General features: G+C 54.2%; 1 protein-coding gene across 6 annotated transcripts; it reads left to right on the forward strand.

Annotated features, from left to right (window-relative positions):
• Positions 1-1,396: 1,396 nt before the first annotated feature.
• On the forward strand, positions 1,397-26,246 carry RAB15 (RAB15, member RAS oncogene family). 6 transcript variants are annotated; one of them, XM_073800363.1, is made up of 8 exons: positions 1,935-2,073; positions 7,763-8,463; positions 19,697-19,757; positions 20,703-20,763; positions 21,251-21,328; positions 21,999-22,088; positions 23,311-23,376; positions 23,535-26,246. In XM_073800363.1, exons 3-8 carry the CDS (start codon positions 19,711-19,713, stop codon positions 23,691-23,693), a joined length of 501 nt encoding a protein of 166 aa, XP_073656464.1. In that variant the 5' UTR covers positions 1,935-2,073; positions 7,763-8,463; positions 19,697-19,710; the 3' UTR covers positions 23,694-26,246. The 6 variants fall into 6 exon arrangements, with proteins under 6 accessions (XP_073656465.1, XP_033706943.1, XP_073656464.1 ...); XM_073800362.1 differs by lacking the exon at positions 7,763-8,463 and adding an exon at positions 22,871-22,935 and having other exon boundaries at positions 1,944-2,073; positions 23,535-23,699; XM_073800364.1 differs by lacking the exons at positions 1,935-2,073; positions 7,763-8,463 and adding an exon at positions 1,397-1,498.
• Positions 26,247-27,305: the final 1,059 nt, after the last annotated feature.

A 27,305-nucleotide genomic window follows, 5' to 3' on the forward strand; every position in this document is an offset into this window, starting at 1 on the left:
GCACTCCCTTTCCTGTCTTACCTAGGGAAAGCCATTTCCTTTAAAGCGAAGTTCCTTCTTGGACTAGGAACTTACCTCAGGTTGCATCTTCCTTCCTGTTCCCCTGACAGAAGCAAGCAGAGAGCCACTAATGGTCCCAGTAAGGAGGCCTGTGGAGAGTACTGACCATCACAGTGCTGAGCGATGGTAAAGCAGCTGCAGTGCCCAAAGGGGGGCAGGCTGAGCTGAACCTGCACCCTGGCCAGCCGTGTACGGTGCTGTGGAAGAAAATCACAGCAGGATGGCGGGAGTCCCTTGAAAACACCCCTGACCATCTGTGGGAAATACTTACCACCCACATATGCATGGGGAAATCACTGCGGGGTGATTTCCGTCCCTCAGCACTTAATGAGCACTGGGGTTCAGTAACATGCTCAAGACTGCACAGCTGGTGAGTGGAGGAGCTGGGACTGGAACCCAAGTGGGCCCGACTCCAGAGCCTGCGGCATGCACCTGAATCCCAGTGTAAAGCCGTGAAGAGAAACACACCTGGAAATCTTAGTGGAATCCACAGGATTGGTTTCCTTGGCTTTTAATGCCATCAAAGTAACTATCAGGTTCAGGATTTTTCCCTCTTTATTATAAATTTATACACTTTGCCTGAAATATAGCTCTTCAAGCAAAGTAAATGGACTTACTGCTTTCCTTGACCTACTACTGAAAAATGCATTCTCCATCCAATACTCCGCCTGAAAACAAACACATACACTTTTCCATCACTTTTTAAAGATTTAATGGGCTAGACTTGTTCTCCCTTAAAACTTATTCTCAGGAATAGGCAATTTTCTAGACTCCAGAGAGCATGTATTTGCCTCTCTCTTGTGCTAACACATTCAGCGATAGTAAATTAGGTCTTGAAAGAGGCCCATTCATTGTTTGGTGCCATTGGTGTGCACCAGCAGAAATACTCAGTGGGCTGAAATAATGTATTGGCATCCTGAGCACCGACCCTAAGCAGCTTAGATCCAAAACAGAGACTTGCTTGCACAACACTTCCAAAGGATTGTGCATCTGGAAATGTTTTTAGGATCAGCTATATTTTCAGCCTGGTGAAGGAGGTCAGCAGACATTTTCCCTGTTTAAATAGGATGGGGGGGAGCGCGGTTGGAGGGAGGTCACAGTCACACAAGGTTATGGAGAAGCCAGATGGCAGACAGGGAGAATTCTAGCAATAACTCCCCAGGGTTCCTGGAGACCGCGACTTCCAGAGTAGACCGGTGCTTGAATCGCGATCCAGATCAAGGCCTTCCGACCCAAGGGTGAGCCTAGGTGAGGACCAACCACTGCCCCCTCCCCCCGCCCAGTAGGCTTCCGCAGGGGCGGGGCGCTCCGCTGGGTTGGAGCTGGCAGGGCCAGGTTCGGCATGCTATTTGGAGAGAAGGGACGAGACCCGAAAGCCGAGTTTGGTAGAGGTGAGCTGGGTGGGAGCTCATTCCAACTCCCCCATGCAGGTCTGCAGGTAAACAAAAACGTTCCCCACCCCACCACCGATCTGTCCCCGGTCCCGGCATAAAGAGGGCGGGAGGGGGGCGGGAGGGGGGCGGGTCCCGGGGCGGGTCCCTCCCCGGGCTGCGCACCCTCTGGGCGGGGAGCGCGCACCGCCCTCGCCCCCCCCCCACCCGCCTAGGGGTCTCCTCCCCAGCGCGCGTTCCCCGCCCCCTCTCCGGGCGGCGGCGGCGGCGCAGGGGAAGGGGCGGGCGAGGGCCGGCTCTCTCCTCCCACCGCGCTCCCGCCGCACACGCTTCCCGGCACCGAGCGAGCGAACGGCGGCGAGGCGGCGCGGGCCGGCCCCGCTTCCTTCTCGCCGCCGGCGCAGTTCTCGGGCGGGCGCGCGCCGCGATGGCCCGGGGCGAGCGGGGCTGAGCCCGCCGCCCGCCCGCCCGCTCGCCCGCCGGCCCGCCGGCCCAGCCATGGCGAAGCAGTACGATGTGCTGTTCCGGTTGCTGCTGATCGGGGACTCCGGGGTAGGCAAGACCTGCCTGCTGTGTCGCTTCACCGACAACGAGTTCCACTCCTCGCACATCTCCACCATCGGTAAGGGGCGGTGGCCGGGGGCGCCCCACCCTCCCCGCCGCCGCCCCTTGTCGGGGCGGCCCCTGCCCCTTCCCCAGCCCGGGAACAAGGGTCCGCCCCTCCGGCTAGCGGCGGTGTCGTGGGAGGCGAGAACGAGGGGATGAGTCCCGGGGTGAGGGGCCACCGGCTGGGGATTTAAGCCTGGGTTCCTGGAGGTGACAGGCTCCCTGCTGCTGTCCGTGACTATGGAAGGCGCTCGGGCCTCACGCTGGGGAGCCTCCCCGTAGAAGCCGAGATAACAGGGTGGCGTAGGCCTGGGTACCCCAAGCTGGGGCAGTGAGAATCAAAGCCACCGATATGACATCCCCCCACCCTCAGGTGCAGAGGGGGAGGGGGAGAAAAAGCTTGTGCTCGGGGACAGGGGTTCACTGTGGGGGGAGCCGAGTTCTGAGTCACTGGGTACCCTCAGTCCAGGGGCGACCCAGTGTGGAGCCAGGAGGGGGAAGAGAGGAGGAAGGGATTGACTTGACAGGGCACAGTTGTGGAGGGAAGCCACAAGGTGGGACACCTGCGAGGAGGGCATGGACAAGGTGAGAGCCCATGTGCCGGTGAAGGGGGCATTTACTAGCCAGCTTCCGAAAAGCAGCCAGCTGAAGCATTTGTCTTGAAGGCGGCTAAGGACCAGGAGGATTACTTGCCAGGCAAGGGGGTCAGAAAGCAGGCAGGACTCACCTTAGAGTAGATCTCTTTGCTCTGGCAACGCTGGAACCTGTGCTTAGAGGGACGAGGCCTTGTGGTATCCCGGACAGGACGGTTATGGGCTCACTGGTCCATAGGAGTGGGTGGCCTCCCCTCTGAGAGTCCCCTCTTGAACCCTGAGTGGCCTCCTCCTCTGAGAGGTCTGAGTGGAGGACATTCCTCTCACATCTAACAGGTTCCCTGAGTGATGCCCTGGAGTGGCTTCAGCACTGCCCAGGTCCCCTCTCCTGTCAGGAAGGGCCCCAGACTAGGCTTCCACTTGAGACTTCCGCCCTCCCTCCCCACACAGGCTCCTTGCCAAGAGAAAAGAGGGAGCAGGTAGAGCCAGGAGGATGAGAGCCTCATGGTTCAGAGGCAGGCTTTGTTGTCAGACAGACCTGGAAACCTCACGTTGGGGCAGCGTGACCTTGAATATCACTTCAGCTTCTGAGCTTTCGTTTCTCATCTGTAGAATGGGAATGATAACAGTTCCTACCTGCCCAGCTGTTGGAAGGATTAAATGAGATAATGTTTGTAAAAGACTGCTGCTATTACCGTTGTCATCATCATTGAGCTCCTGGGGTCTCATTCTCTCTTTGCTTCACTGTCTTCAAGGGGCTCAGGGTCAGGGGACAGATAGATGCATTCATCTTCCTCAGGGGAGCTGTAAAGCTAGCTCCTAGGAGGCCCTGGAGCTTGGACTGGGCCGCTGTTTGAATGAGACACATCTCAGGGATGGGACAGGTCTGGAGACCAAGGGAGGGCTGCGGGCCTCTGGGGAAGGCTCAGGGAAGAGGAGATGTTGGGGGAGTGCCTGGGAATGGCTGAGGAACCAGACGGGATATGAGGACAGGTTGCAGGCTTGAGGACAAAGGGCAGCAGGTTAGCACTTTCTCTGCACTGATGGCTGGGTCCACCTTTACCCAGGATAGAGAGGACTTTTTAGGAGTTTAGATTCCATGGAAGAGAAGGAAACCTGCCTTTCTTCACAACAGCCTTTTAAAATCTGCCCCACTGGCTTTCTTAAATGCTTTCTGGTTTAAAGCTTTCCACAGCACTTGTGACTCTGCCTTGTCTTAGGCGTGTTTTTTGGCTGTAACTAAGACTTAGGAGAAGAGTTGGACGGTCAAGAAAAGCTTTCCCTTCAGGGATACAGAAAGTTCCCCCAGGGAGATGGAAGGGGCAGCCAGGAGACAAATCAAGGAGCCAAGAAAATGGGTACTACCAAGTCCTATTCATTAATTTATCCATTCCAAAACAAAAAACAAAAACAAAAAACGTGTGTCCTGTATCTGGGCTTGGCGCTGCGACCTGATCATGGACGTTGATCTCTGCACGTTTCCCAGAGCTGCTTCTGTGGAATAGGGAAAACGGGGCAATTCACCAGTGACTACCAAGACAGAGTTCAGATTCTTGGATCATGTCAATTTGTGATTCACTGTTTAGGCCACTTACTGTAAGAGCATGTGACATTCCAGAAATGGGCCTGCAGGGGGCAGTGAGGAGACCTCCCAGGTAGGTGGAGGCACTGACCGCCCCTCTTCTTTCTGGTCAGCAGGTGGGCAGGTGGCCCTGAGCTGGGTCCGTGCCACCGGCATTTATTTCCCATGCAGCTGTGCTGACCCTGAAGGGGCCCGTGCAGAGGCGGGCAGTCAGCACTGTGATGTTTTCTGCTGTTTCTTCACCTGTTAAGCCAATTAATTAAACATTCGCTACAAAGTACCGCGCCAGGCATGTTAGAGACAGATTGCGGTCCACCTTTTCCTGCCCACAGAAGCCTGTGATCTAGTTGGGGAAGCAACACAGGCGAAAAAGAGCCTTGGCCACAATTAGAGAATCTCTTTGCAAGCACTTTGTGAAGCACTCTTCAAATGTAGGGGATGGATGATATCCTCATTGTTCCTAGTAGCAATGAAGGTATCACATTCGGTATCAGCAGCTAAGTAACCACGCAAGACTTGTCTTAGGCAGCCCGTGCATGGTGAGGGGCCCGTGCATGAGTGCTAATGCTACACAAAGCACTAGATGGAGGAGGTCACAGAAGGAGAGGGGCCGTGTGGACGGAAGCGGCAGGGAGGCTCAGGGAGGAGGGAAGGCTGGAGAGAGGGCTTGCAGTGTGGGCTGCATCTCAGTTCCTGTAGGGGAAGGAGCAGATGGAGTGACGGGAGCAGAGACGACAGAGGTGGGAATTCAGTGGGTGTTCATGGAACTCTGGGCAGTCTGGCTGGAACAGAAGGGAGTTTTAGGGGAGGAGAACATTCCTCTGTTTATCTCTCTGTCTCCCAAACTATACTTCACGTGCCTTGAGGGTCAGACCAAACCTCATTCCTCTTTGTTTTCGTAGTCCCAGAACAGGGCCAGGCACGCTCTCCATAAATGTTAAACTAATGAACAAACGAGGGCAGAGGGCATTGAGGGCCTGGCTGAGGAGCCGGAACTCCAGCCTTCGTGATGGCGTCAAGGGTTTCTCGAGCAGGGGGACGACAGGATGAAGGTGGCACTTAGGATGTTGGCTGGGAGAGGGGCTTAGGCCTTGGGGCAGGGAGACCAGTCAGGGGAGACCAGTGGTAGTATGTGGGCACGTAGGACCCTCTCAGCTCGTCCCTTCTCTCTCTTCCACCCCTCCCCCTCCTGGGGCACCAACACCAAACTCCACGCAACCCCCTGTTCTTGTTTCCCTCCGGAAGCAGCGAGTAGTTCAAACCTGAGAGGGCCTCGTGCGGCTGGCGCTGCCTGCCCAGCGGGGAGATGATGTCCCATCCTAGTGGACATCGACACGCAGGGGACCTTTGATTTCCTTTCTGTGTGGCGGCCACATGTCAGCCACTCGTGCAAGCTGTAGGGACTGCCCGTGAGTTGGTTTTCTCCCCCCAATCCTTGGTCTTCCCTGAGACCCTGTCATCTCTGTCTCTGTCCTGGGGACCTTTTTGTCTTGAAGGCCACCTTCTGGGCTTCTAGGAGGCTTCGGCCTATAATTTTCCAGCTTCACTGTTTGAACGGCTGTGGCTTCAGGCTTGGTTCCTCAGGCTGGGTTTGCTGCTGCAGTAGCATCTTTCTCAGGAAGTTCTCTTTGAACTGGCTCTCCTTGCCTGGGGAAAGGGCTTGTGAGTAACTGAAGATGGGGGAGTGAGCTGGGGAAGGACCAGGGGGGGAGAGATCAATAGCCTGCAATCCAGTGGCCTAACAAACATGGGGACCAATGCTTGGGCACCGTGGTCCTGAGGTGTGCGGGCCCCCAGACCGCAAGGCACTATGTATACATGCCGTGTACACCGCGGGAGGGTCAGGTGGGTCTGTGTTCCCCACCGTGTTGGGAGGCCTGCAGAAAGGAAGGGGAGGTGAGAAGCTGAGCAGAATAGAAGGAGCGCAGACCACATGCCTAAGACTTGCCGTGGCCTTACAGACACTTAACGTCTCTGCCCTTAATTTCCACATCTGTAAATGGAAGATAGTAACAGAACCTTCCTTAATGGTCTTTGTGAAGATTACAGAGGCTAATAGATACAAAGCACTTGGCAGAGCTCTCAAAAAAAAAAAAAAAAAAAGGCAGCTGCTCTCATTGTATTATGATTATCCGTAGCTCATAAGAAAGTTGGAGATGAACAAACTGTCAGTATGTGCTTTGAGGTCATCCTGTCCATCAGTCGTGCATTTGGTCATTCGGGCACTCTCTGCAGAGCACCTGCCGTTCTGAGCCAGGCAAGGAGCTGCGGGGACAGCAGTGAACAACATGGGAACCAGGGTGCCAGCTGCCCTTCCTGGGGAGCACATGAGGAGACTCTGGGTTTCATTTCCGCTTTGGTGCTATTTCCCCCCTTGCCCTGACAGTGCCGGGGCTGAGAAGGAAGAGTGAGTTGGCGAGGATGTGCAGAGGCGGAGGAGTGGGGAGAGCCGTGACCCGAGAGGACGGCTCTGCCTCGAGGCTCCGACCTCAGCCAGGTGTCACCCTGCCTCCGGCCCTGCTGCGCACACCCCCGCCCCAAGGACGTGATCCCCGAGAATGGCTCAGAAGCCCTCATTTCAGCTGCTCTGTGCACCTGTGCCACCTGCACAACTGCAGATTCACCCACAGCTTCGAGCACCCTGGTTCCTGCTTCTCCCTCCTCTTCTCCTCCTCCCTGCTTCCCAGACAGCTTGGTGATGAGCTTTATAACATGAAAGTCGATATTTGGCTATTACTCTTCCACCCTGATTGCCCCCTCTTCCCAGAGTGCCTTTTTCTGTAATCTAATATTTGCGTCTGTTTCCCTGTAAAAGTGCCAATTTTCTGCACCGGCCTCTGACCTCTCCTTGGCTGTTCCGCTCTGGGCAATGTGCTTTGTCAAGGGTACCACAGAGTTTCCTGGACACTTAATCCCGCCCACTGAGGAGGAAAGAACTAATCATTGGCCCTATTTTATAACTAGGAACACCGAGGCCCCAGGAAGTGATGCTCACGTCTTGCATTCAGGTGACCCTAACTTGAACCATCTCCTCTCCTCCACTTTCCCAGACTGCATTGGGCAGCCCTCACTCACCCCAGAAGGCCCATCCCCGGCTGCCAAGCAGAACCTCTCTCCTGGGAGCCAAAGGGGAGAGGACGTGTGCCTCCCTCACCCCATCTGAGGGCTCTGGGCTGGAGGGACCGTTGTGCCACTGCTGTTGGCTGCTTCCTTGACATGACCCTCTGGGGGACAGTCCGGGGCCGTGATGGAGGAGTCTGGCCGGGGCACCTTTGAGGATGAGATCTGAGTGTTGCCTTCATGGTACTATTTTGATAGCATATTTATGGGGAACTCTGTGACTGGGGCCCCATGATCCAAAGAGAGAGCCGACAGTTGGCTTCAAAATATGGGTCATCCTCTGATCCCTCTTCTCTGATTAAAATTTTCTCTCCACGGATCTTTTCTACTGGAATGTACTGACTTCATTCATTCACTCATTTATTCCCTCACACACCTACTCATTCATTTTTTTTCTTTCATTGATTCAGTTTGGTTGAATAACATACACTGAGGATCTGCTTTCTGCCAGGCAATGAGACTGCGAAATGAGCGAGATGCTGTTGTGCTCTCTGGGAGCTCACAGAGCTGTTGAGGAGTCAGGCATCCGGACAGACAAGCAGAGTTTATGCAGAAACCATGTCAGAATGCTTTGGAATCACACAGGAGTGATACATTCCTCCTGCATCGGTTGGTGACGGCTTCACGGAGGAAGTGACATTTGAGTGAGGCCTGGAAGACTAAGCAGGGTGCCCCAGGGGATGGGGCTGGGGGCGGGGTGTGTGGAAAACACCTCAGGACTCGGGGCTGCTACTCTTCTGCCTGGCCGTGGTCGCACCAGCTTAAGTTCAGCTAGAGCCTTGCTGGGAGTTTGCTCTTTGGGCTCCGAGCGAGGGCAGGTGCATCGAGAGGGCCTGTTCCCTCCAAGATGTTTGCTCCTGAGGCTCCAGGCTCCAGTCTCTTCCTCCTGGAACCTTCTGCCGCCTGTCAACGTGGCCCAGCCCAGAAGAGGCTCTGCGGAGGGCGGAGGAGTGAGTGGTCAGAAGCCTGGCGGGTCTTGGCTGCCTCAGCGGTACCCACGGACCACTCAGCAGCCGGCTGAGGGAGCAAGGCCCAGGTCAAGGGTCTGCTGGAGGGGAGCAGGACGGGGTTAGCTGGAGTGCGTGGCACACAGCCCGGAGGCCCTGTGGAGGTCTGTGCATGCAGCCGTGGGAAGGGCAAGGGGACTGATGTTTCCCGAACACCTACTCTGCACAGGGATGGTGTGCTTTCCATACGTGAGCCAGTCTGTGTAGAGATCTCATCATAAAGTGGGGGGCGAGGAGTCTCCAAGTTGGCCTTGCAAGTGTTTGAGAAGTTTCTTGGTACATTCTTCAGTTAGAGCCTCCAGACAAGTTTCTACGTCCATGAATGTGTGTTTCTATGTCCATGAATGTGTACGCACACGTGCGTGGCGACGGTGGGTCCCCAGGAGAGCCCAGAGAAGGGCAGGGCCTTGCTAAGCTTTCCCTCTTTTATCACAGAGGAAAGAATAATGTGGCCCCTCTTTTTTTTCTCTTCTGAGGAACTGCAAGTTTGACTGAAATGTGTTCCTGCCTGGGGCCCTGATCCTTCAGATCTTCCCCCTGCTGGTACCTTCTTGTCATTTAATCCTCAGCTCAGATGTCACCTCCTTTAAAAGATCTTCTCTGGGGCTTCCCTGGTGGCGCAGTGGTTGAGCGTCCGCCTGCCGATGCAGGGGATGCGGGTTCGTGCCCCGGTCTGGGAAGATCCCACATGCCGCGGAGCGGCTGGGCCCGTGAGCCATGGCCGCTGAGCCTGCGCGTCCGGAGCCTGTGCTCCGCAGCGGGAGAGGCCACAGCAGTGAGAGGCCCGCGTACAGCAAAAAAAAAAAAAAAAAAAAAAAAAAAAAAGATCTTCTCTGACCAGCCATTCTAAAGCAGCTTGTGCCCGGGTGTCCTCATCCTCTACTCCATTATTCTGCTTTTGCCTCAACACTTAGCACTCTCTGAAATTACTAGTTTACTTATTATCTGTCTTCCGCACTAGAATAGAAGCTCTCTGAAGACAAGGATCTTTCTGTATTATTTGCAGCTGTGTCTTCGAGTACCTAGCTTAGCTCCTGGCGCATGGTAGGCATTCAATAATAGTTTGTTATGAATGAATGGATGAATGCAGGCGTACATTTCCTAGAGGACTTTTGCTCTTCCCTGAGGGAAGTTGCAAGTAATATTGCTTTCTTGGGACTCACAGACAATGAGAAACTCACTGTGTACTCATGCACACTTTGGAACTGTGAGAAGAGGGGAGAAGAAGGGGAGCATTTTGTAAGGGGTGAATAGTTTCCTGTAGCTTTTAGCTTTTCTGCTCGGATACACGCTATAGGAGAGGCTCAGACATAGCAGGGAGCAAGGAAGTGGCTCCCGTGATCCCTGCACGAGTCGGGTCCTCTTTGGTGAATGCAGAGGTGACAGGTCAGTATCTTACACTAAGGTCAATATTGCCTGTTGCTCAGGGTCACTGCTGGTGTCAGATGATGCCCATCAGCTCAGCCAGGCTGCTGAAGTGACCCTCCAGGACTCTGGAGTAGGAGATCCTAGGGCTTAGGCACTGGGGCATGCATTCCTCTCGGCATCAGGGGAGTCCATGTTTGACTGGGAAACCCTTCTGCATGATAATAGCCCCTGGGTTCCTGGGTCCAGGGTCTCCAAAGACTCTCCCTTCAAGATCTGATGCGAAGGTAGTAGCCTAGAGAGTTGTTCCCCGTATCACTACATGCACTGCATCTGTTTGTGTCTTAAAAAAGAAAGGAGAGGGAATATCATTCTGAGATCGCCAGTCTTTCTTGTGGGTGGACATCTGAATCAGGGCCTTTGACCTCAGGTTAAATCATGGCCTTGGAGTTAGAGGATCAGGATTCTGTCTGCCAAAGGCCCTGCTTCCCATTGCTCCCAGAGCAAGATGGTGCGAATGCTGCCTCATGCATGTGCTCAGAGAGCCTGGGGGCACCTTTTCCCCTGAACAAGGCCAGCATGAGGGACAGTCATTCCGGAGCTGGGTAAGAGGAAGTCAGTGGCATGCAGCCGCACAAACAGTGAGGCTAAGAGTTCCCAGACAGAAGGGAGGAAGGGCGATGCAGTAAGTGGCAGGCTTGGGGCAAAGACCCTCTGCCCCGCCCCTCACCTGACTGGTGTGAGGCACACTTGTGCCTGGAATCTTCTCTTGAGATTTGTCTCTTAGCTCTCCTGTCTTCTTCCTCTCCCTGTTCTTCCCCTCCCTTGTCCCTCAGCTGGCGGGGAAATGGTTTCCTCTCTTGCTGAGGGCAAGGGATTACGCTGGTGCCTTGTTTGGGGTGGCAAAGTCAGGCAGCCACCTCCCTGCAGGATCTGCCTTTCCCGACAGTTTGTTTTGGGGTTGCTCGGGGTGACCTCCTGCCACATCCCACGTGAGCTCCACACGTCCTGTCCCGTACATGCTGGTTTCCTGCAGGGGGAGGGGCTGGGGTCCTTCCCGGGACTTGAGCTTTGGTAACCGGAGCCAACATGGCTCCAGGGATTGGGTATCTGCCTTGGGTTTCAGATGTATTAAGTTGTTCCTGTGGTGGCGTCTCCTTGCTGATGGAAAGGCTCAGGTCACGCTGGCTGCCGGGCCTCTGGGCTGCGGTTGATCACGGTGATAACATTTGGCACCCAGGAGAGTCCTGTTTCCACTTGAAGCACGTGGCACTGGGCGGGCGGGCAAGCTGGCACCTGACATTAACCCATGAGGTGCTGGCTCACCAACAGGCACACCTGGTTTGCCAGAATCTAGGTTGCAGGCAGACTCTGGGGGCCGTGTGGCTCCCGCGGTGGGCGGCATCCTCACTTTCCGTTGAAACACTCCAGCTGAGCGTGGTTGTCTCCCCTCTCGGCACCGCTCTGCTTCCTCTTCCTGACATGAGCTCCTTCCTACTTTCTAGAGCTTTTTCTATTCCCCAAGCCATGACCCTAATCTCCTCCCCACCATAGGAGATAGCTTTTTCAGCTAAGATTTAATAAAGCTCTTTGTGCCAGGCTCTGTGTTAAGGGTTTTATAGCTTATCTCATAATCCTTACAAAAATTCTCTGACATCAGGGATTGCCATCCCCGTTTCACAGGTGAGGAAACTAAAGCAAAGAGAAGTTAAGTAGCTTTCCCAGGATCACACAGGCAATTAGTGGTAAAGGCAGGATTGGAACCAAACTCTGACCTCACAATTGTGTTAACGACCTCGCCACTCTGTTTCTTCTTTGTTGTTTTTTTCAACATCTTTATTGGAGTATAATTGCTCTACAATGGTGCTTAGGTTCTGCTGTATAACAAAGTGAATCAGCCATACGTATACACATATCCCCATATCCCCTCCCTCTTTTTTTTTTTTTTTTTTTTGCAGTACCTGGGCCTCTCACTGCTGTAGTCTCTCCTGCTGCGGAGCACAGGCTCCGGACGTGCAGGCTCAGCGGCCATGGCTCACGGGCCCAGCCGCTCTGCAGCATGTGGGATCTTCCTGGACCGGGGCACGAACCTGTGTCCCCTGCATAGGCAGGCGGACTCTCAACCACTGCGCCACCAGGGAAGCCCTCCCCTCCCTCTTGCGTCTCCCTCCCACCCTCCCTATCCCACCCCTCTAGGTGGTCACAAAGCACGGAGCTGATCTCCCTGTGCTATGCAGCTGCTTCCCACCAACCATCCATTCTATATTTGGTAGTGTATATATGTCCATGCCACTCTCTCACCTTGTCCCAGCCCCCCCCTCCCCTCCCCGTGTCCTCAAGCCACCCTGTTTCTTGAGCTGCACTCCCATGCTTTCCAGGAGGCAGACAGTGATGGGAAGGAGTGCTGTTCCCCTGGATGTGCCCTGTTCCCTTCTTTCCACGGTCTTCCCAGGCCCTCCACTGTGGACTGGGGCAGTAAGCTCGTCCCCACAGTGAGGTATCTTAGGAGCTGAGGGAGTGCCAGTGCCGTCTCCCCTGCCCTGTCCCTCTGTCCCCAGCCCCAGTACCTAAAGCAGGGCCTCCCTGTCCTCCAGTTCTCTGACGGCAGCCCTGTTGCTGTGCTCCAGGACTCTGGGTGTGGCCTGGCAGTCCCCGGGGGTTGCGGTTGAAGGAGCAGAGGCTACACAGCCAAGGACACAGGAAGAGCCAGAGGCCACTGGTATAGTTAGGGCAGCACCGTCATAGCTGTGTCAGGGCCTGGCACTGTCACTTAACTGAGTTTTCTTGTCATTGTCTGTGAGGTGTTAAGGCAGCAGGACACATGCCACTGCTCTTGAGCCATGGGCCCCCCCTCCTCCTGCTCTCTGGGGCGGGGGGATGCCACTAAGGGCATTGCTACTTTATGCCTGGCACTGCTGGTATGGAGGCGGAGATTTTTTTTAAATTATTTATTTATGGCTGCGTTGGGTCTTTCTTGTTGCGTGTGGGCTTTCTCTAGTTGCAGCAAGTGGGAGCTATTCTTCGTTGTGGTGCGCGGGCTTCTCACTGCGGTGGCTTCCCTTGTTGCGGAGCACGGGCTTTAGTAGTGCGGGCTCAGTAGTTGTGGCTCATGGTATTAATTGCTCCGCGGCATGTGGGATCTTCCCGGTCCAGGGATCGAACCCGTGTCCCCTGCAGTGGCAGGTGGATTCTTTCTTTTTGTTTTTTTTTAAGATGTTGGGGGTAGGAGGTTTTTTTTAGTAATTTATTTATTTATTTTTGCTGTGTTGGGTCTTCATTTCTGTGCGAGGGCTTTCTCTAGTTGTGGCAAGCGGGGGCCACTCTTTTTTTTTTTTTTTTTTTTTGCGGTACGCGGGCCTCTCACTGCTGTGGCCTCTCCCGTTGCGGAGCACAGGTTCCAGACGCGCAGGCTTAGCGGCCATGGCTCACGGGCCTAGCTGCTCCACAGCATGTGGGATCTTCCTGGACTGGAGCACGAACCCGTGTCCCCTGCATCGGCAGGCGGACTCTCAATCACTGCGCCACCAGGGAAGCCCGGGGGCCACTCTTCATCGCGGTGTGCGGGCCTCTCACTATTGCGACCTTTCTTGTTGCGAAGCACAGGCTCCAGACGCGCAGGCTTAGTAGTTGTGGCTCACGGGCCTAGTTGCTCTGCGGCATGTGGGATCCTCCCAGACCAGGGCTCAAACCCGTGTCCCCTGCATTAGCAGGCAGATTCTCAACCACTGCGCCACTGGGGAAGCCCGGCAGGTGGATTCTTAACCACTGCGCCACCAGGGAAGTGCGAGGCAGAGATTTTTAAAACAAACACAAATTTTGTCAAATACAAAAGTTATCCTCTGCCTCTTAGGTGCTCTGCATCAAGAAGACAAAAAGTAGGAGGTGGCAAGCAGCAGGGCACATCGTCTTCCTCCCAGCCCTGTAGCTGAAACGACTTGCCACCAGCCTGGGGGAGCCACTAGGCGGCAGTGGGCAAGTACAGGCTGAGAGTTCTCAGGCAACCTGAGGTGCGCGCTAAGAAGAGGGGCTGTGCTATGAGGATGCCCACGGGCCGACACCTGGGGTCTGGCATGGACCGGTAGCTGTGCTGGGACCCATGCCCCCAGCCCCCACTCCGCACATCTGTCTGCCTCCTGCTTCTCTCGGTACCAACTGGCCAGGCCCTCTGCACCACCTGGAAGGAGCCGCTTTGGCGGAGACGGCACTGGCACTCCCCCAGCTGCTCCTGTTGGCCAGGTCACGCTGTGGGTGACCAGCAAGCCCACTGATGGGCCTCCTTTGGGTCAGATGTCCATCCTGGTCTAGGCGGGAGTTGCTTCTCCACAAAGAACATGCCACAGCCAGCCCTGCTTCCCTGAGCGGAGGCTTTGGGTTGTGCACTTCCAGCCGAAAAGGGACACTGGGTGTGGCGGACACCACCATTGATGTATCTGAGGTGCTGGGAAGAAACGATGAACTGCTGGTCGTGCTCTGGGCACTTGGTTGGGAGAGGGCCTCGTCTTCTTGACTTTCTGCTCCCAGGGCTCTAAGGTCTCCAAGAACCTCTGCCGGAGCGGTGTGGAGGTAGCTGCTTGTTTCTTCACACCTGGGTGTTCCCTGTGCCTGGGAAAGGAAGCCGGTCCTCTTGAAGGGGTGCTGACGTGGCGCTGTGCAAGGCGATGCATCTGGGCTTAGTGAAATCGTGAGCTCTCAGGACCAAGGGGCTCCCTAATAATAGGTTATGGTGGGCTTGCTCCATGTGTACCCACTACTAGACGCCTTGTCATACCAGAACAGGGGTGGGGAAGGCAGGGGCGGGACAGAAAAGGCAGTAAGAGTCCGCAGCCTTGGAGGGTTGGGAAGCCACTGATCAAGTGAGGTGTCCTGGGTAGGTTTTGAGAAACCTGTTTGCAGTTCTGGCTCCGCCATAGGATGTGGGAAGGGAGTAAGTTACTTGGCTTCTCTGTGCCTCACGGTAATAATCCCTGCCCCTACCTCCTTCATAGGGCTGGCATGAGAACCAAGGGCTCTGGATCCCCTAGCCAGGGGGTGTGCTATAGTGCTTAGCAGTATCATGAACCTTGCGTGTGTTCTACCTAGAGATGGCTAGACAGTGATTTTCAAACGTTAGTGTGCCTTAGATGTAGTAGGTCTGGGTGGGCCCATTTGCATTTTCTAACAGGCTCCCCAGTGACAGGGATGCTGCCGGTCTCCGGATGAGCAAGGGTTAGTGGAGTAGCAGGGGACTAGACTGTGCAATCCTTCCCACATCAAGGGTGCTCTGGGTTTGTTTTCCTGGCTCCTCCCCAGGAAGCCTTTATTTAGCAAAGGGAAGGTAGGAGTGAGAGAACTATCTTCTACCTATGAGGAGCTGCACATATATTATCTAATTTATACCCCACACCAACCCTTAGGAGGCCACTGGTATTCTCATTCTATGCAAGCAAACTGAGGCTCAGAGCAGTTGAGAGTTCCCCAAAGTCACACAGCAAGTACCAGAATCAGGATTCAGACCCAGGTCTTTCTGGCTCCAGTGCCAATGGATAGCTCTTCCACTAAATTAGAACCCTCAAACTTTCGTCTATCTAAAAAGTCACCCATGGTCCTGTTAAAAATACAGGTTTCAGGGCCTCACTCTCAAATTCTGATTCATTAGGTCTAGAAAGTCAAAGTAGTATCTCTCTTTTTTTTTTTTTAATCACCCCAGGTGATTCTAAAGCTCAGCATCTGCAAAGCACACCCTGAGAATCGGAGAACTCCCATGCTGCCTCCCTTGACACTTCCCGTGCAAAGTCGCAGTCCAGATGGAACTCCCGCACTTCAGCATGTGCTGGAATCACCTGGAGAGCTTGTTAAAACACAGATTCCTAGCCACCTCCACCCCTCCCCCTGCCCAGAGCTTTGGATTCTGTAGATCTGAGGCGAGGCCTAATAATTGGCATTTCTAACAAGCCCTGACTGATGGTGGTACGGATGCTGCAGGTCCGGGGACCGCACTTTGAGAACCACTGTCCTTAGAAGCCTGCTGTCAAAAGTGTGCTCCATGGACCAGTAATATCAGCCTCACCCGGAGGCTTGTGTGGCATCTTAGGCCGCACCTCACACCGACTCAATCAGAATCTGCATTTTAACATGGTCCCCACATGAGTTGCATCCACTTTAAAGTTTGAGAAGTGCTGTCTTAGGGGAGCCAGAGTGAGAACACACCAGGGGTGGAGTTAGATGAAGAATCTCTCTTCTCCCTAAAGAGTCTGAAGGTGCAACAGAGAGGGGCGAAACTGTTAGGACAGGATGTACACTTAGAGGGGGCTGATGACAGCTGAGAGGTGAGACTTGGAAAGGATAGAGGACCCTTCCCCAGGGAAGGTGGAGACGACAGGACATTCTGAGGAAATGAGGTGGGCCTCACAGCAAGGCTTCATCAGGCAGCTGTCACTTCGCCCTTAAGACAGTGGACAGGGTGTTCTCTTGGATGCTTTCAGCGGTAGTGGTAGGGAGAGGGTGGGCCAGGACTGAGCCCTTCAGCAGGGAAGACAGTGGCTGTGAGGAATGTGGTGGGTGAAGCACCTGGAATAAACAGCTTCTGAGCAGCGGCGAGGGCCGGCGGAGGTGAGAAAGCGTGAGTCTCTAGGCGACTAAACAGGGCCAGTCTTTTGACTTTGCCCTGCAGTGCTCAGCAGTGGGAAAAAACCAACAGCCACGCAGGGACAGGGAAGGGGCCGCAGATGGGCACAGGTCACGGCAGGCCAGGGCTGACTGGTAGATGGACACCGTGGAAGGTGCAGGGTGTATGGGAGCAGAGTAGAGCAATAGATTTCACTAGAAGATCTTTGGGCTGTTAATCTTTCAATTTAAAGGAGGGGAGTGGGTGGGAGAGGAAGATCCCTCAGAAGGCATAGACTTTCTGTTTCTTCCTTAGTGCCGGTGAAGAGCCAATACTGATGCATTTTATTTCTCAGAGATGTTACAACAAATTTTATCGGTGGTCAGGAGGGTCTAGGTTGCAAGACGGTGGTGGGTGGGGGGTGCCATGAGCCCCCAGAATTCCCCAGCCTTGGTCCCTGGCCACACAGCTAAGAAGCGAGGGAAGAGGGGAGGAGGAATCCAAGCCCAGCGCTCACTCCCAGGGCGGCTCCCTGTCTTCTTGTCAGCCCTGCCTCTCCTAAGACCTGCCTTCATTGTCAGGGAAAGCTCCCTGGTGTTGGGGGCTCCTCCCCCAGCTGAGCCCTTCTCCAGAGAGAAACAGCAAAGCGTAGGTAAGGCCTCTCTGCCTGGTTAACACACTATTCTCCTCTCGTTCCCCCAAGGAACAGTGCAAGGGCTCTGCCATCAAACAGGCCACTGCTACTTGCTGTGCCATCCCTGGGCTAGTTATCTTCCCTCCCTGGGCCTTTGTTTCCTGTCTGATAAGCTCTGTAAGGGCAAGGACCATCTGTCTTTTTGGCCACTTTGTCTGCATCTAGCACTGTGCAGGGCACAAAGTAAGTTCCCATAGAGGTTTGTGGAATAAAGGATATAGATTCCTCTCTCACCAGCTCCCCACCCTTGCGACCACTTTGCACAAGGTGCTGCCCTTTGACTGGGCTTGCTGGGCTGGTATGAGGATGAGCTGGCTTTATTATGAAATGAACAGAATCCCTGGTTTTCCTGGGAAGAAGGCACTGTACCAGGAAAGAACAAAGGTTTCTTGATTCCCTTCTATGCCGGGTGTTGGGGAGAAGCAAATTTTTTTAAAAATATTTATTTATTTATTTAGGCTGCACCAGGTCTTAGTTGTGGCATGCGGGATATTTAGTTGTGGCATGCGAACTCTTAGCTGTGGCATGCGGGATCTAGTTCCCTAACCAGGGATCGAACCCAGGCCCCCTGCATTGGGAGCGTGGAGTCTTACCCATTGGACCACCAGGGAAGTCCCGAGACGCAAATTCTTGACAACTGCTTGTCTAGGGAGGGGGTGAGCACGCTACTGCCCCCCACCAAGGCCAGGGGCCCCTCTCCTTCTTTCTCCCTCCTCTTTTTTTAACTTTCTTGGCACCCTCGGTAGAATGGCTGCCAGACGTTATCCATTTGGAAAAGTACAGCTCGATAGATATGAATCAGCTTGGGCAGGTGAAAAATGATTCACTTCCGAGCAAGTTGATTTCGTTAAGGTTGTCCAGTCTGAATCTTTTTCTCCCTTTTAATTAAATGATGATTGGTCTCAGTGGTGAGAAGGAAGAGCCTGAATTTAATGTCTGTGTTTGTGGAAAGCTGGGGACAATGTGGATAAGGGGGGAAGTATTCCTGTTGGCAAAGAACTAATGCCGGGGTGGAATGGCAGGGGCACTGGGGATTCTGGCACCTTTGGGGCTGTGCTGTGCAGCCTGGGGACTACGGGCCAGAACTCTGCCTTCACCCTGTTTCTCACCTGAACACTGGTTAATGGTGCCCATTCCTGACTTGTCTCCAGGGAGCGCACTAGGACTGCAGCTTAATTAACTTCCTAGACACAGTTCTTGAATCACTGGGCACAGTGCCTGGCACAGTGAGGGCTGGGGAGAGGTGCCTCATCACTGCTGTCACTCAGATTCAAGCCTGCATGCTGCTGGTGGTGCTGACTTCTCCTGCTGCAAATTCCCCAGATACGTTTCTGCGCTGGACTGGTTTGCCAAATCCCTTACGTTTCCTGTGTCTTGTGGCAGCTTAGCTCCTCAAGCCCCTGGGCAGATGAGCCTGAGAACCCAATTGTCCACCCTCCCTCCCCGAATGGCATGCTGTGCCACTGCCTCTTCATGTGGTCACTGGCAGTGACCCAGGAGCTCCCATGTAGACCAGGGCTGCACTTGGTATAGTGATAGCTGTGACCCACTGAATGTCCACCAGGTGCCCGGCACTGTATCTCATTTGGTTTTCTCAGTGACCCTCTGAAATGATTGGTAATGTCCCCATTTACTGATGAGAAAATGGAGGCTCAGAGGTGCCCAAGGTCATAGCTATGAGTTAAGTGGCCAGAGTTAGGATCCAAGCACAGGCCTGACATTGAAGCCCATGCTCCTTCTAGTAAACAACAGTGCCTCCTCTGGTAAAAGGGCCTAGTCAGCAACAGAGGCACTAGGCCGTCTCCTTGGTGGGCCTTTGTTAGGTGCCGAGGGCTCTATACACACCGTGGGGCTGCAACAGTCCTCCTCTCTCGCCAGGGTCTCTGTGCCTTCCCCACATTCATGACGGCACCATATGCTAATAAGGCAGAGAATAAACCCAGGCAAATGAGGTGGACTGCTAGTCCTGGGGATTAGAGTTCCAGGAGGGATAAATACAAGTGGTTCTCTGCAGAAGTATAAATAAGGAAGACTTTACACAGGAGTAGAGTGAGACACATTTTGGGGCTAAGTAAGGCAGCAACGGAGTGGATTCCCCCCTATTCACTTCCTGTGTGCCACAGGCCCTTTACTCCTGGCAACTCGCAGCTCAGGGAGGAAGGGAAGCCCCATTCAAAGCCCTGGACACTCCTTGAGGGTCAGTTTTTGGTTCAAGAAGGCCTTTACCTTGTGCCATCTTTCTGCCAAGTTAAACCAAAAGGAGACCCTCAGGTATGAGTGCCCTGGGCCTTACTTCAGTTCTTCAGCGGGTATCCTTCCTTTCTTTTTTTTTTTAAATTTATTTATTTTATTTTTTGTTGCTGAGCACGGGCTTTCTCTAGTTGTGGTGAGTGGGGGCTACTCTTCGTTGCGGTGCGCGGGCTTCTCATTGTGGTGGCTTCTCTTGTTGCAGAGCACGGGCTCTAGGCACGTGGGCTTCAGTAGTTGTGGCATGCGGGCTCGGTAGTTGTGGCTCACGGGCTCTAGAGCACAGGCTCAGTAGTTGTGGCGCACGGGCTTAGTTGCTCTGCGGCATGTGGGATCTTCCTAGACCAGGGCTCGAACCCGTGTCCCCTGCGTTGGCAGGTGGATTCTTCACCACTGCACCACCAGGGAAGCCCCCTTCCTAACTTTCTTGCTCACTTCCTTTCCCCAGGTGTTGACTTTAAGATGAAGACCATAGAGGTAGATGGCATCAAAGTACGGATACAGATTTGGTGAGTTGGGTAGGAGGAGAGGACCTGGGGCTCTCCCTAGCTGCCACTGCCGTGTGTAAAATCCAGAGGCTTCATCTGGAGTAACTGGCCACCTTTTCGATGGAGAGAAGCAGAAGTCTCAAAGCCCATCTCCTGCTCCCATGAGCCTTAATCTCTCATCTCTGCGGCTCCCAAAATCTTAGTTCCCCGACCAGGGATTAAATCCAGGCCCTTGGCAGTGAAAGCGCGGAGTCCTAACCACGGAACCACCAGGGAGTTCCCTCTCATCTCTTTCTTAAGGAACTTATGGGACTGACCGCAAGTCACCAAAAAGCAAGAATTAGAAGGAATTGGCAAACTAAGCACTGCGGGTTTGTCTTCGAATAAAGCTTTTCCCTTGGGCCCTGCTGCCCTGCATAGCACTGAGGTAGGATTCCAAGCAGGGAGGGCTACGCCCCATCCTTACGGTGGGAGTTCCTGGTCTGAGTTCCTCACTACAGCACAGTGCAGTTCCCATAAGTAGCCACAGGGGGCCGCTATAGCTCCCTGGCCTGTTGCTCCTGGAAGCATTGCCTTTCCAGCATTTGGAGCGGCCTCCCAGTTTCAGAGTGCTATGGGCTTTGCCTGCAGAGGTCCCAGACGGACTGGAGATGGAGTAGTCCCACCAGTCTGGCCACAGTGGCCAAATCCTAGATAAAGTTATCCAAGACCCAGTTATGGTTGTTGCTCCTAGTGCAGATACAGTTGACAAGGACCCACAAGCCCTGTCAGCACCTATGACCAGCCCTCTCTGCTGCAGAGTCAGATACGTTTGGATCCCCTTGGGGACCAAAGCTCCACTGATTTTTCACCCTGCAGCTCTCCAGTTTCTCCTGCAAAGGCACAGGGTCTCCCAGGTCCCGTTCCTCCCCTCTCCACCTGCTTCCATGGTCCCTGCTCTTTTGAAGGGCTGGCTTTCTATTGCAGGGACACAGCGGGGCAGGAGAGATATCAGACCATCACAAAGCAGTACTATCGACGGGCCCAGGTGAGCCGCTATTTTCAGGGTTTAGAGGTGGGATGCTGCCACCCACACTCCTGGCTCTGGGCGTTTGAGATATTTGTGCCACTGATCCCCAAATGGGCCCTCGGATTGCCTGCTGGGGAGTGAGGGGGGTGGGCTCAGGGCGGTTCACTGATCATTCATTCATCAGCTACTCTCTGAGCACTCACTACTGGCGGGCCCCCACCCTCACCCTCAACTTCCACCCTCCTCCCTGGGCCAAAGACCACATCAAAGTATTGGTGCCTTTCTGCCTCAGAGAGCTCTGTGATGAGCCGAGGAAGCGACAGCTTTGGGGGTCTGAGAGAGAAGGAGACTTTTCTGGGTGCTGAGGGATCTTCATTATGCTAAGCAGGGAGAAGGGAGATTGGGACCCAGCATTTAAGGTACCACACCCGATTCTGACCCCATGACTATGCACTGTCTCTGTGTGCATGTACCTGCCCCATCTCTCTCTCCTTCTCTCTCTCAGGGTATATTTTTAGTCTACGACATTAGCAGCGAGCGCTCTTACCAGCACATCATGAAGTGGGTCAGTGATGTGGATGAGGTAGGATGTGCTGCCTCACTCTTGGGGGTGGGGAAGGGCACCTCAGAGGGGAAAGCAAAGTGAAGGCCACATGGGAAGGGCTGAAGCTGTCAGGGTTGGCGAGCAAACACTACCAGGAACCCTTGCCTTCTGCAGCCCTGGATCAAGACCTCTGGGTGAGTAAGACATGAGGAAGAAGCCCAAGCAGCCATGCCCTCCATGCTCTATAACCTGCCAGGCCTCCATGGCTGTGTCTTCCCCTAAAATGAGTTAGAACAGAGCCTACGCTGTGAACAGCTTCCTTCCTGAAATGTCAGGACCAGGTGGAATTGCGAGACTGGGGTTCCAGTCCTGGCTCTGCCACCACAGTTGTGGAGCCCTGGGCAAGCCATTTGAACTCTGAGTCCCCACTTCTTCATCTGTAGAATAAGGGGCTGGACTTCAGTCCAGTGTCCTTTCCAGTTGTCCAGCCCGAGGAAGCATCAGTGTCTTCTACCCTGTGACATCCCTCTGGGACCCCTGGGATCAGCCATGGTACTTGGGGACGCCTGGCACCTGCACCCGGTCAGCCCACTCTGTCCCTAGGGCTCTTAACTTTGCTGCTGGTGTGGAAGCCAGTGTAGGCTGTGTGGGTGGGGAGATTGGGGGAAAGCAGGACTCACTGGCAGTTCTGTCTGTCCTTTGTCCCTAGTATGCACCAGAAGGTGTCCAGAAGATCCTTATAGGGAATAAGGCTGATGAAGAGCAGAAACGGCAGGTGGGAAGAGAGCAAGGGCAGCAGGTAAGTGCGAGTGAGCTGGCTGAATCCATCCCTTGAGTTTTTGGCTGGCTTCCTGGGCCAGGCCTGAGAACTGGGACCCAGGGTTCTATCACCATCATCAGACACCCCCCTACCTCCACAGTAGCCTAAGGCACTGGCTGAATTGCCATCCTTGAGAGTTTGTTTTCTGTCCTTTAGGACAGTGATTTGGGGTCCATCCTGAAACAAAGACCTCTCCCAACTCCAAGGCGCCCAAAGCAGGATTACCTCTGCCTAAGAGCCCACCCTGGTTAGCGCGGAGGAGGGACCTCAAGTGGCTCCCTTCTCCCCTAGCAGCATCTAGGCATAGCTTCTGTCCTACAGTCATCTCACCCCTCCACACGCACTCCCTGTCCTCCTTACAGTTGAAAAGAGGTAGGAAGGGAAATGAAGGCATGAAGGGCCCACATTCGGAGAAGCCATGGTGGCAGAGAGGGTAGGAGGATGGTTTTGAGGGAATGTCCAATCACACAGGGAGACCATCCTCCCAGAGAACAGAAAGAAAGATGGGTACCACGGAGGCCAGAGTCACCCACTTACTCTGAGGGCCTCAAGAGTTTTTCTCTCCCTCTTCAGTCAATAGCGTCCCATTAGCACTTGAAATAAAATTGTTTTTTAGTATAAAAAATAATACATGGTCATTGAAAGTTTTGAAAATAGAGGCCAATTCCTACTAGAATATTCGTATTTGTTGATTACTGTACGTGTGGCCCTGTGCTAAGCAAGTGCTTACAGATGCATGACCCCATTTAACTCTTCCACAGCCTTGGTTGATAGACGCTCTCATCCCCTTTGAACAGAATGCGAAGTTGGGGCTTAGAGGGAAGAGGTAACTTGTCTAAGGTCATACGCTCTTAAGTGACAGCACTGGTATTCCAGCTGGGTCTGTTTGACCTCAAAGCCCATGTTTTTCATTAGTTTGTCCCAATAATTTTGTGTCTCTGTCTCCTAACATGTGATGTGTGTGTGTTGGGTGTATATGTGTGCCTGTGTGTAGGTGGGGTGCATTTGTGGAGCATCTTCTCCCATTCTCTGCTAGCCTGTGTCTTAGGAAGTCCTAGTCTCATCTGAGAAATTATCTACTCTGAGAAACTATCGCGACACAGCGCGGGCCCTGAGTGCAGTGGCAGGAAGGATGCACCAGGTGCTGCGGGCACCTCCCTTCCCTGAGCGACGCCCTTTCGGGAATGTTCTTCTCTTGCAGCTGGCTAAAGAGTACGGCATGGACTTCTATGAAACAAGTGCCTGCACCAACCTCAACATTAAAGAGGTGAGTCCCGTCTCTTGAGCTGAGTCCAGCGAGGCGGGGAGGCGAGAGGACGGGGCAGCAGAGTGGCTGAGAGCAGATGAGCCCCACCCAGGGCGGGCAGCCACAGGGGTGCCGGGAAGAGGGGAGACCTGGACTTACTGTGTTCCTTGCCCTCCCAGTCCTTCACGCGCCTGACCGAGCTGGTGCTGCAGGCCCACAGGAAGGAGCTGGAAGGTCTGCGGACACCCGCCAGCAATGAGTTGGCCCTGGCGGAGATGGAGGAGGATGAGGGCAAACCTGAGGGCCCGGAGAACTCTTCAAAAACCTGCTGGTGCTGAGCATCTTGCGTGGAGCGCCCCGCACAGTCCTCTCTCCCCGCAGGAGGGCTGCGGGCACACAGGGAGCCTGGGCTTTGCCCTGCTTCTCTTCTCCTTCGGGTGACCCTGTGGAATCTCGGCCACTGCTCCTCCCCCTGCCTGGCTCCGGGGAGCAGCTCCTCTGTCCTGTCCGAGCAGCCTCGCCCCCCTCCCCCCACCCTCCTCCCGGGATGGCCCCCTCCAGCCCGTTTCCCCAGCCACAGGCCTGCTTCAAGCCCCTGATGTGCTATGAGCACTGCCTCACTACCCTGAGGTCCCAGACGATGGCCCAGTCTGGAGTCAAGGCCACTGGAGGTTCCTTCTCTCTCAGTGCATCTGGTCTCCTCTCCGCTTCTCCTCGCTTCTTCCCACCTTTCTGTCCCTTCCCCTCAGCTGTGTTCCTATCAAAGCCCTCCCCCCGCCCCCCCACGTGTCCTGTGTGGCTGCTGGTACAGCACCTTTCAATTCCTCCCTCTTTGCCGGGCCGAGGGAGTGGACTCAGGCTCAGGGGCACGTTCCCTGCTCTGCTCTGGGAGAAGCCCCACCCCGCTTTGTGGGAAATTCTTCCCGTCCTCTCCTCCCCGCTGCCCCTTCATGTGCCATGGGCCTGCCTCCCCGGTGACTGGGGAAAGAGGAACGGCAAGAGAGGAAGGAAAGCCCAAACTGGTGGTCCCCACGCCTGGGGTTGTCCTACACCCCACCCCCACCCCGCCCCATCCCCAGCTTCTGCTGCACTTGGCTGCCTGCCCTCCTGCCTCTTGGGGGAACTGAGTTTCAGAGAAGAAAAAAAATGATGAGGGGTGGCAGGGATAAGAAGTAACCTCAATTCTCTACCTGCCCTGCAGTACATACACTATTTCTCCCTGACCCCGGGCTCCCGAATTTAAAGATGTGGACCAAGGCCTGAGGGCACTGCAGGGGCATGGAGAGCCCTGGGGCCAACCACACACTCCAGGAAGGGGAGGTGTTTGGAAATGAAGGACCAGCTCCTAAGTATCAAGTTAAGAGCCAGGACAGCAGTTTGCAAAGCAGAGGGGAATTCGGCAGCAGCAGAGATTCCTGGGCCCCATCTTCCATTTCTTATGTAAGAAGGGCACTTCCCCACCGCCCCGGCAGGTGAGAGGTGACAGAACCACGCTGGTGTTCTTTCACCGAGCCCAGCCTTCCGCTCTCAAGGCTTTCCTGAGACCCAGAGTTTGTGGGAGAAGGGCAGGGGGCTCACGGGCAGAAAGCAGGCGAGCCCTGGGTAGGAATGCTTGGTGCTGTTCCCTTCAGCCTTCAAGACCAAGTGCTCATCTTGTTCCTCAGCTCCTGAGTCAGAGGCCTGAGGGTTTGCCAACTGCACTGTGGCTACAGGTGGAGGGAAGCGGACTCCCTCCTCCAGGGCCCTTTGTTTCAGGAAGAAGTTTCTTTAACCCCATATGGTCCAAGAGTCGTTTGCAGGAGGCCCTTTAAGGAGGGAACAAGTCAGTTACCAGCCCTAGTAGGGTTCCTCCCCACCTTCCCAAGATGGGAGAAGCCTAGGGAGGAGGATCAGTCTTAAGCTGCGTTGCATGGCTGGCGCTGGAGTGAAAACAAAACTGGGCATCGAACATTCACTAATTAAAGACTAAAATCCAGGACACACACATGTGAAGGGTTAAGAGCCCCACTTCCTTACTCCTCTGAAAAAATGGGTGGGGGTTGAAATTGCCAAACCTTTCCTCTGACTCTTATCAAATCAGGAGAGGGCAGGAGAGGGTAGCTCAGGATGAGGGAATGGGGGATGGGTTATTGTAGTGGAAGGAAAAGGAAGGCAGGAATAGTTATAAATCGTCAGCTAATGAGAAATGTAAAGAGCTGCCTCTTTAGGACGAAGTCATGACCACAGCTGAGGATGTTTCCTTGAGAACTAACTCCTCAGCTGTTAAAACATGCAGCATCACTCTGGGGTGGGGAGGTCAGCAGTGCCAACCCGCGGTGTGCCCTCAGCCAGGGGCTTGGGGGAGGGGAAGTTATACTGGCCACTGGCTCCAACCTGTGGTCACTGTTGCTGCTTTCCCTGAAGATCTGGCCGAGTACCATTGCCTTTCTCTCCTAGCCCCCCTGGGGAAGAGGGACTATATTTTTACTGTACCCTAGGGGTTCTGGAAGGGAAAACTTGGGGTTAGGATTCTATGGCCTGAGAAGCCCCATCCGTAAGGGCCACAGCTGGGGAGAGGCATGGGGCAGGAGAGGGGTTGGGATTTTAGGGTGCAGCTATGCTCATGAGGTACCAGAGTCAGCCTCTCACCCCTAAACTTCTCCAGTCCCGGACGCAGCCTGGGACCTGGCCTTAGACTGTTGAGCAGGTGCGCCTGCCTGTTGGCTCCACCTTTGCACCTGTTGTCTTGAGGTTCGGCACAGCCCCAGGCTCTCCACCTGCTCCTGAGCCCCAGCATCTCCCTGTGACGGGTAAACTTCGTGTGCTGTGTCTCGGGTCCAGGATATGAATTGTGAGCAGGGTTCATCTATTTTAAACACAGATGTTTACAAAATAAAGAATATTTCAAGTCACAGCTGTGACTGCCTGTGTGAATCCCCGGGAGTAGATCTCACTGGGACCCTGGCAGTTCAGGGGGAGGGAGAGAGGCAGTGCTGGTAGAAGAGGTTCCAGAATCCTAAAGCAACAGCAGAAGAATGAATGGAAACAGCAAACGTCTTCCGTTTGGTGCCTTTCCTAATGCCACCTGCAGGGGAGCCCCAAACAAAGCCCCCATTGCTCGGCAGTGGGCTCCCATTGCGGAAATAAGATTGAGTAGAGTCACTGGGGACATGCTGAATATCTATGTCTGAGGGTGTCTTTAAAACCAAGAGGTGGGGGGCTTCCCTGGTGGTGCAGTGGTTGAGAATCTGCCTGCCAATGCAGGGGACACGGGTTCGAGCCCTGGTCTGGGAAGATCCCACATGCCGTGGAGCAACTAAGCCCGTAAGCCACAACTACTGAGCCTGCGCGTCTGGAGCCTGTGCTCCGCAAAAAGAGAGGCCGTGATAGTGAGAGGCCCACGCGCCACGATGAAGAGTGGCCCCCGCTTGCCACAACTAGAGAAAGCCCTTGCACAGAAACGAAGACCCAACACAGCCAAAAATAAAAAAATAAACTAATTAATTAAAAAAAAGAAAACAACCCAAGAGGGTTCTCATCTGCTTGGAATGTAACAGAAACAGGTCTTCCTGAAGGCATGAGGTGGGATTAAGTAATCTTTCAGAAGTTCATCCTACCCCTGTGCTTGGATACCCCAAGGGAACAAGGCAGTCTAGAATCTTGGGGTCTGGGGACTGATGAATACTATACTCTGGGGTCCAGAGTTGATGGAAGAGGCAGAGAATGTTTGGAGGTAAAGATAAAATGAAGAAGGAAGGAGTAAAACAAGGCAGGGCAACAGTAGCCTAAGGTCTTAACCTGCATTTTCCAATTTACAGAGAACTTGTAATGCTTTATCTCCTTTATCGGAACAATCAGACAATCACGTCTGTGTGAGATAAGGAAGGTGATTATCTTTATCCAAGTTCGACAGATAAGGAAACAGGTGCCTAGGGGCCCCAAGGAAGAGTGGCAGAGTCAAGGCTTAAAAG

This window comes from Tursiops truncatus, chromosome 2 (genome assembly GCF_011762595.2).
Source record: "Tursiops truncatus isolate mTurTru1 chromosome 2, mTurTru1.mat.Y, whole genome shotgun sequence".
NCBI classification, from domain to species: Eukaryota; Metazoa; Chordata; class Mammalia; order Artiodactyla; family Delphinidae; genus Tursiops; species Tursiops truncatus.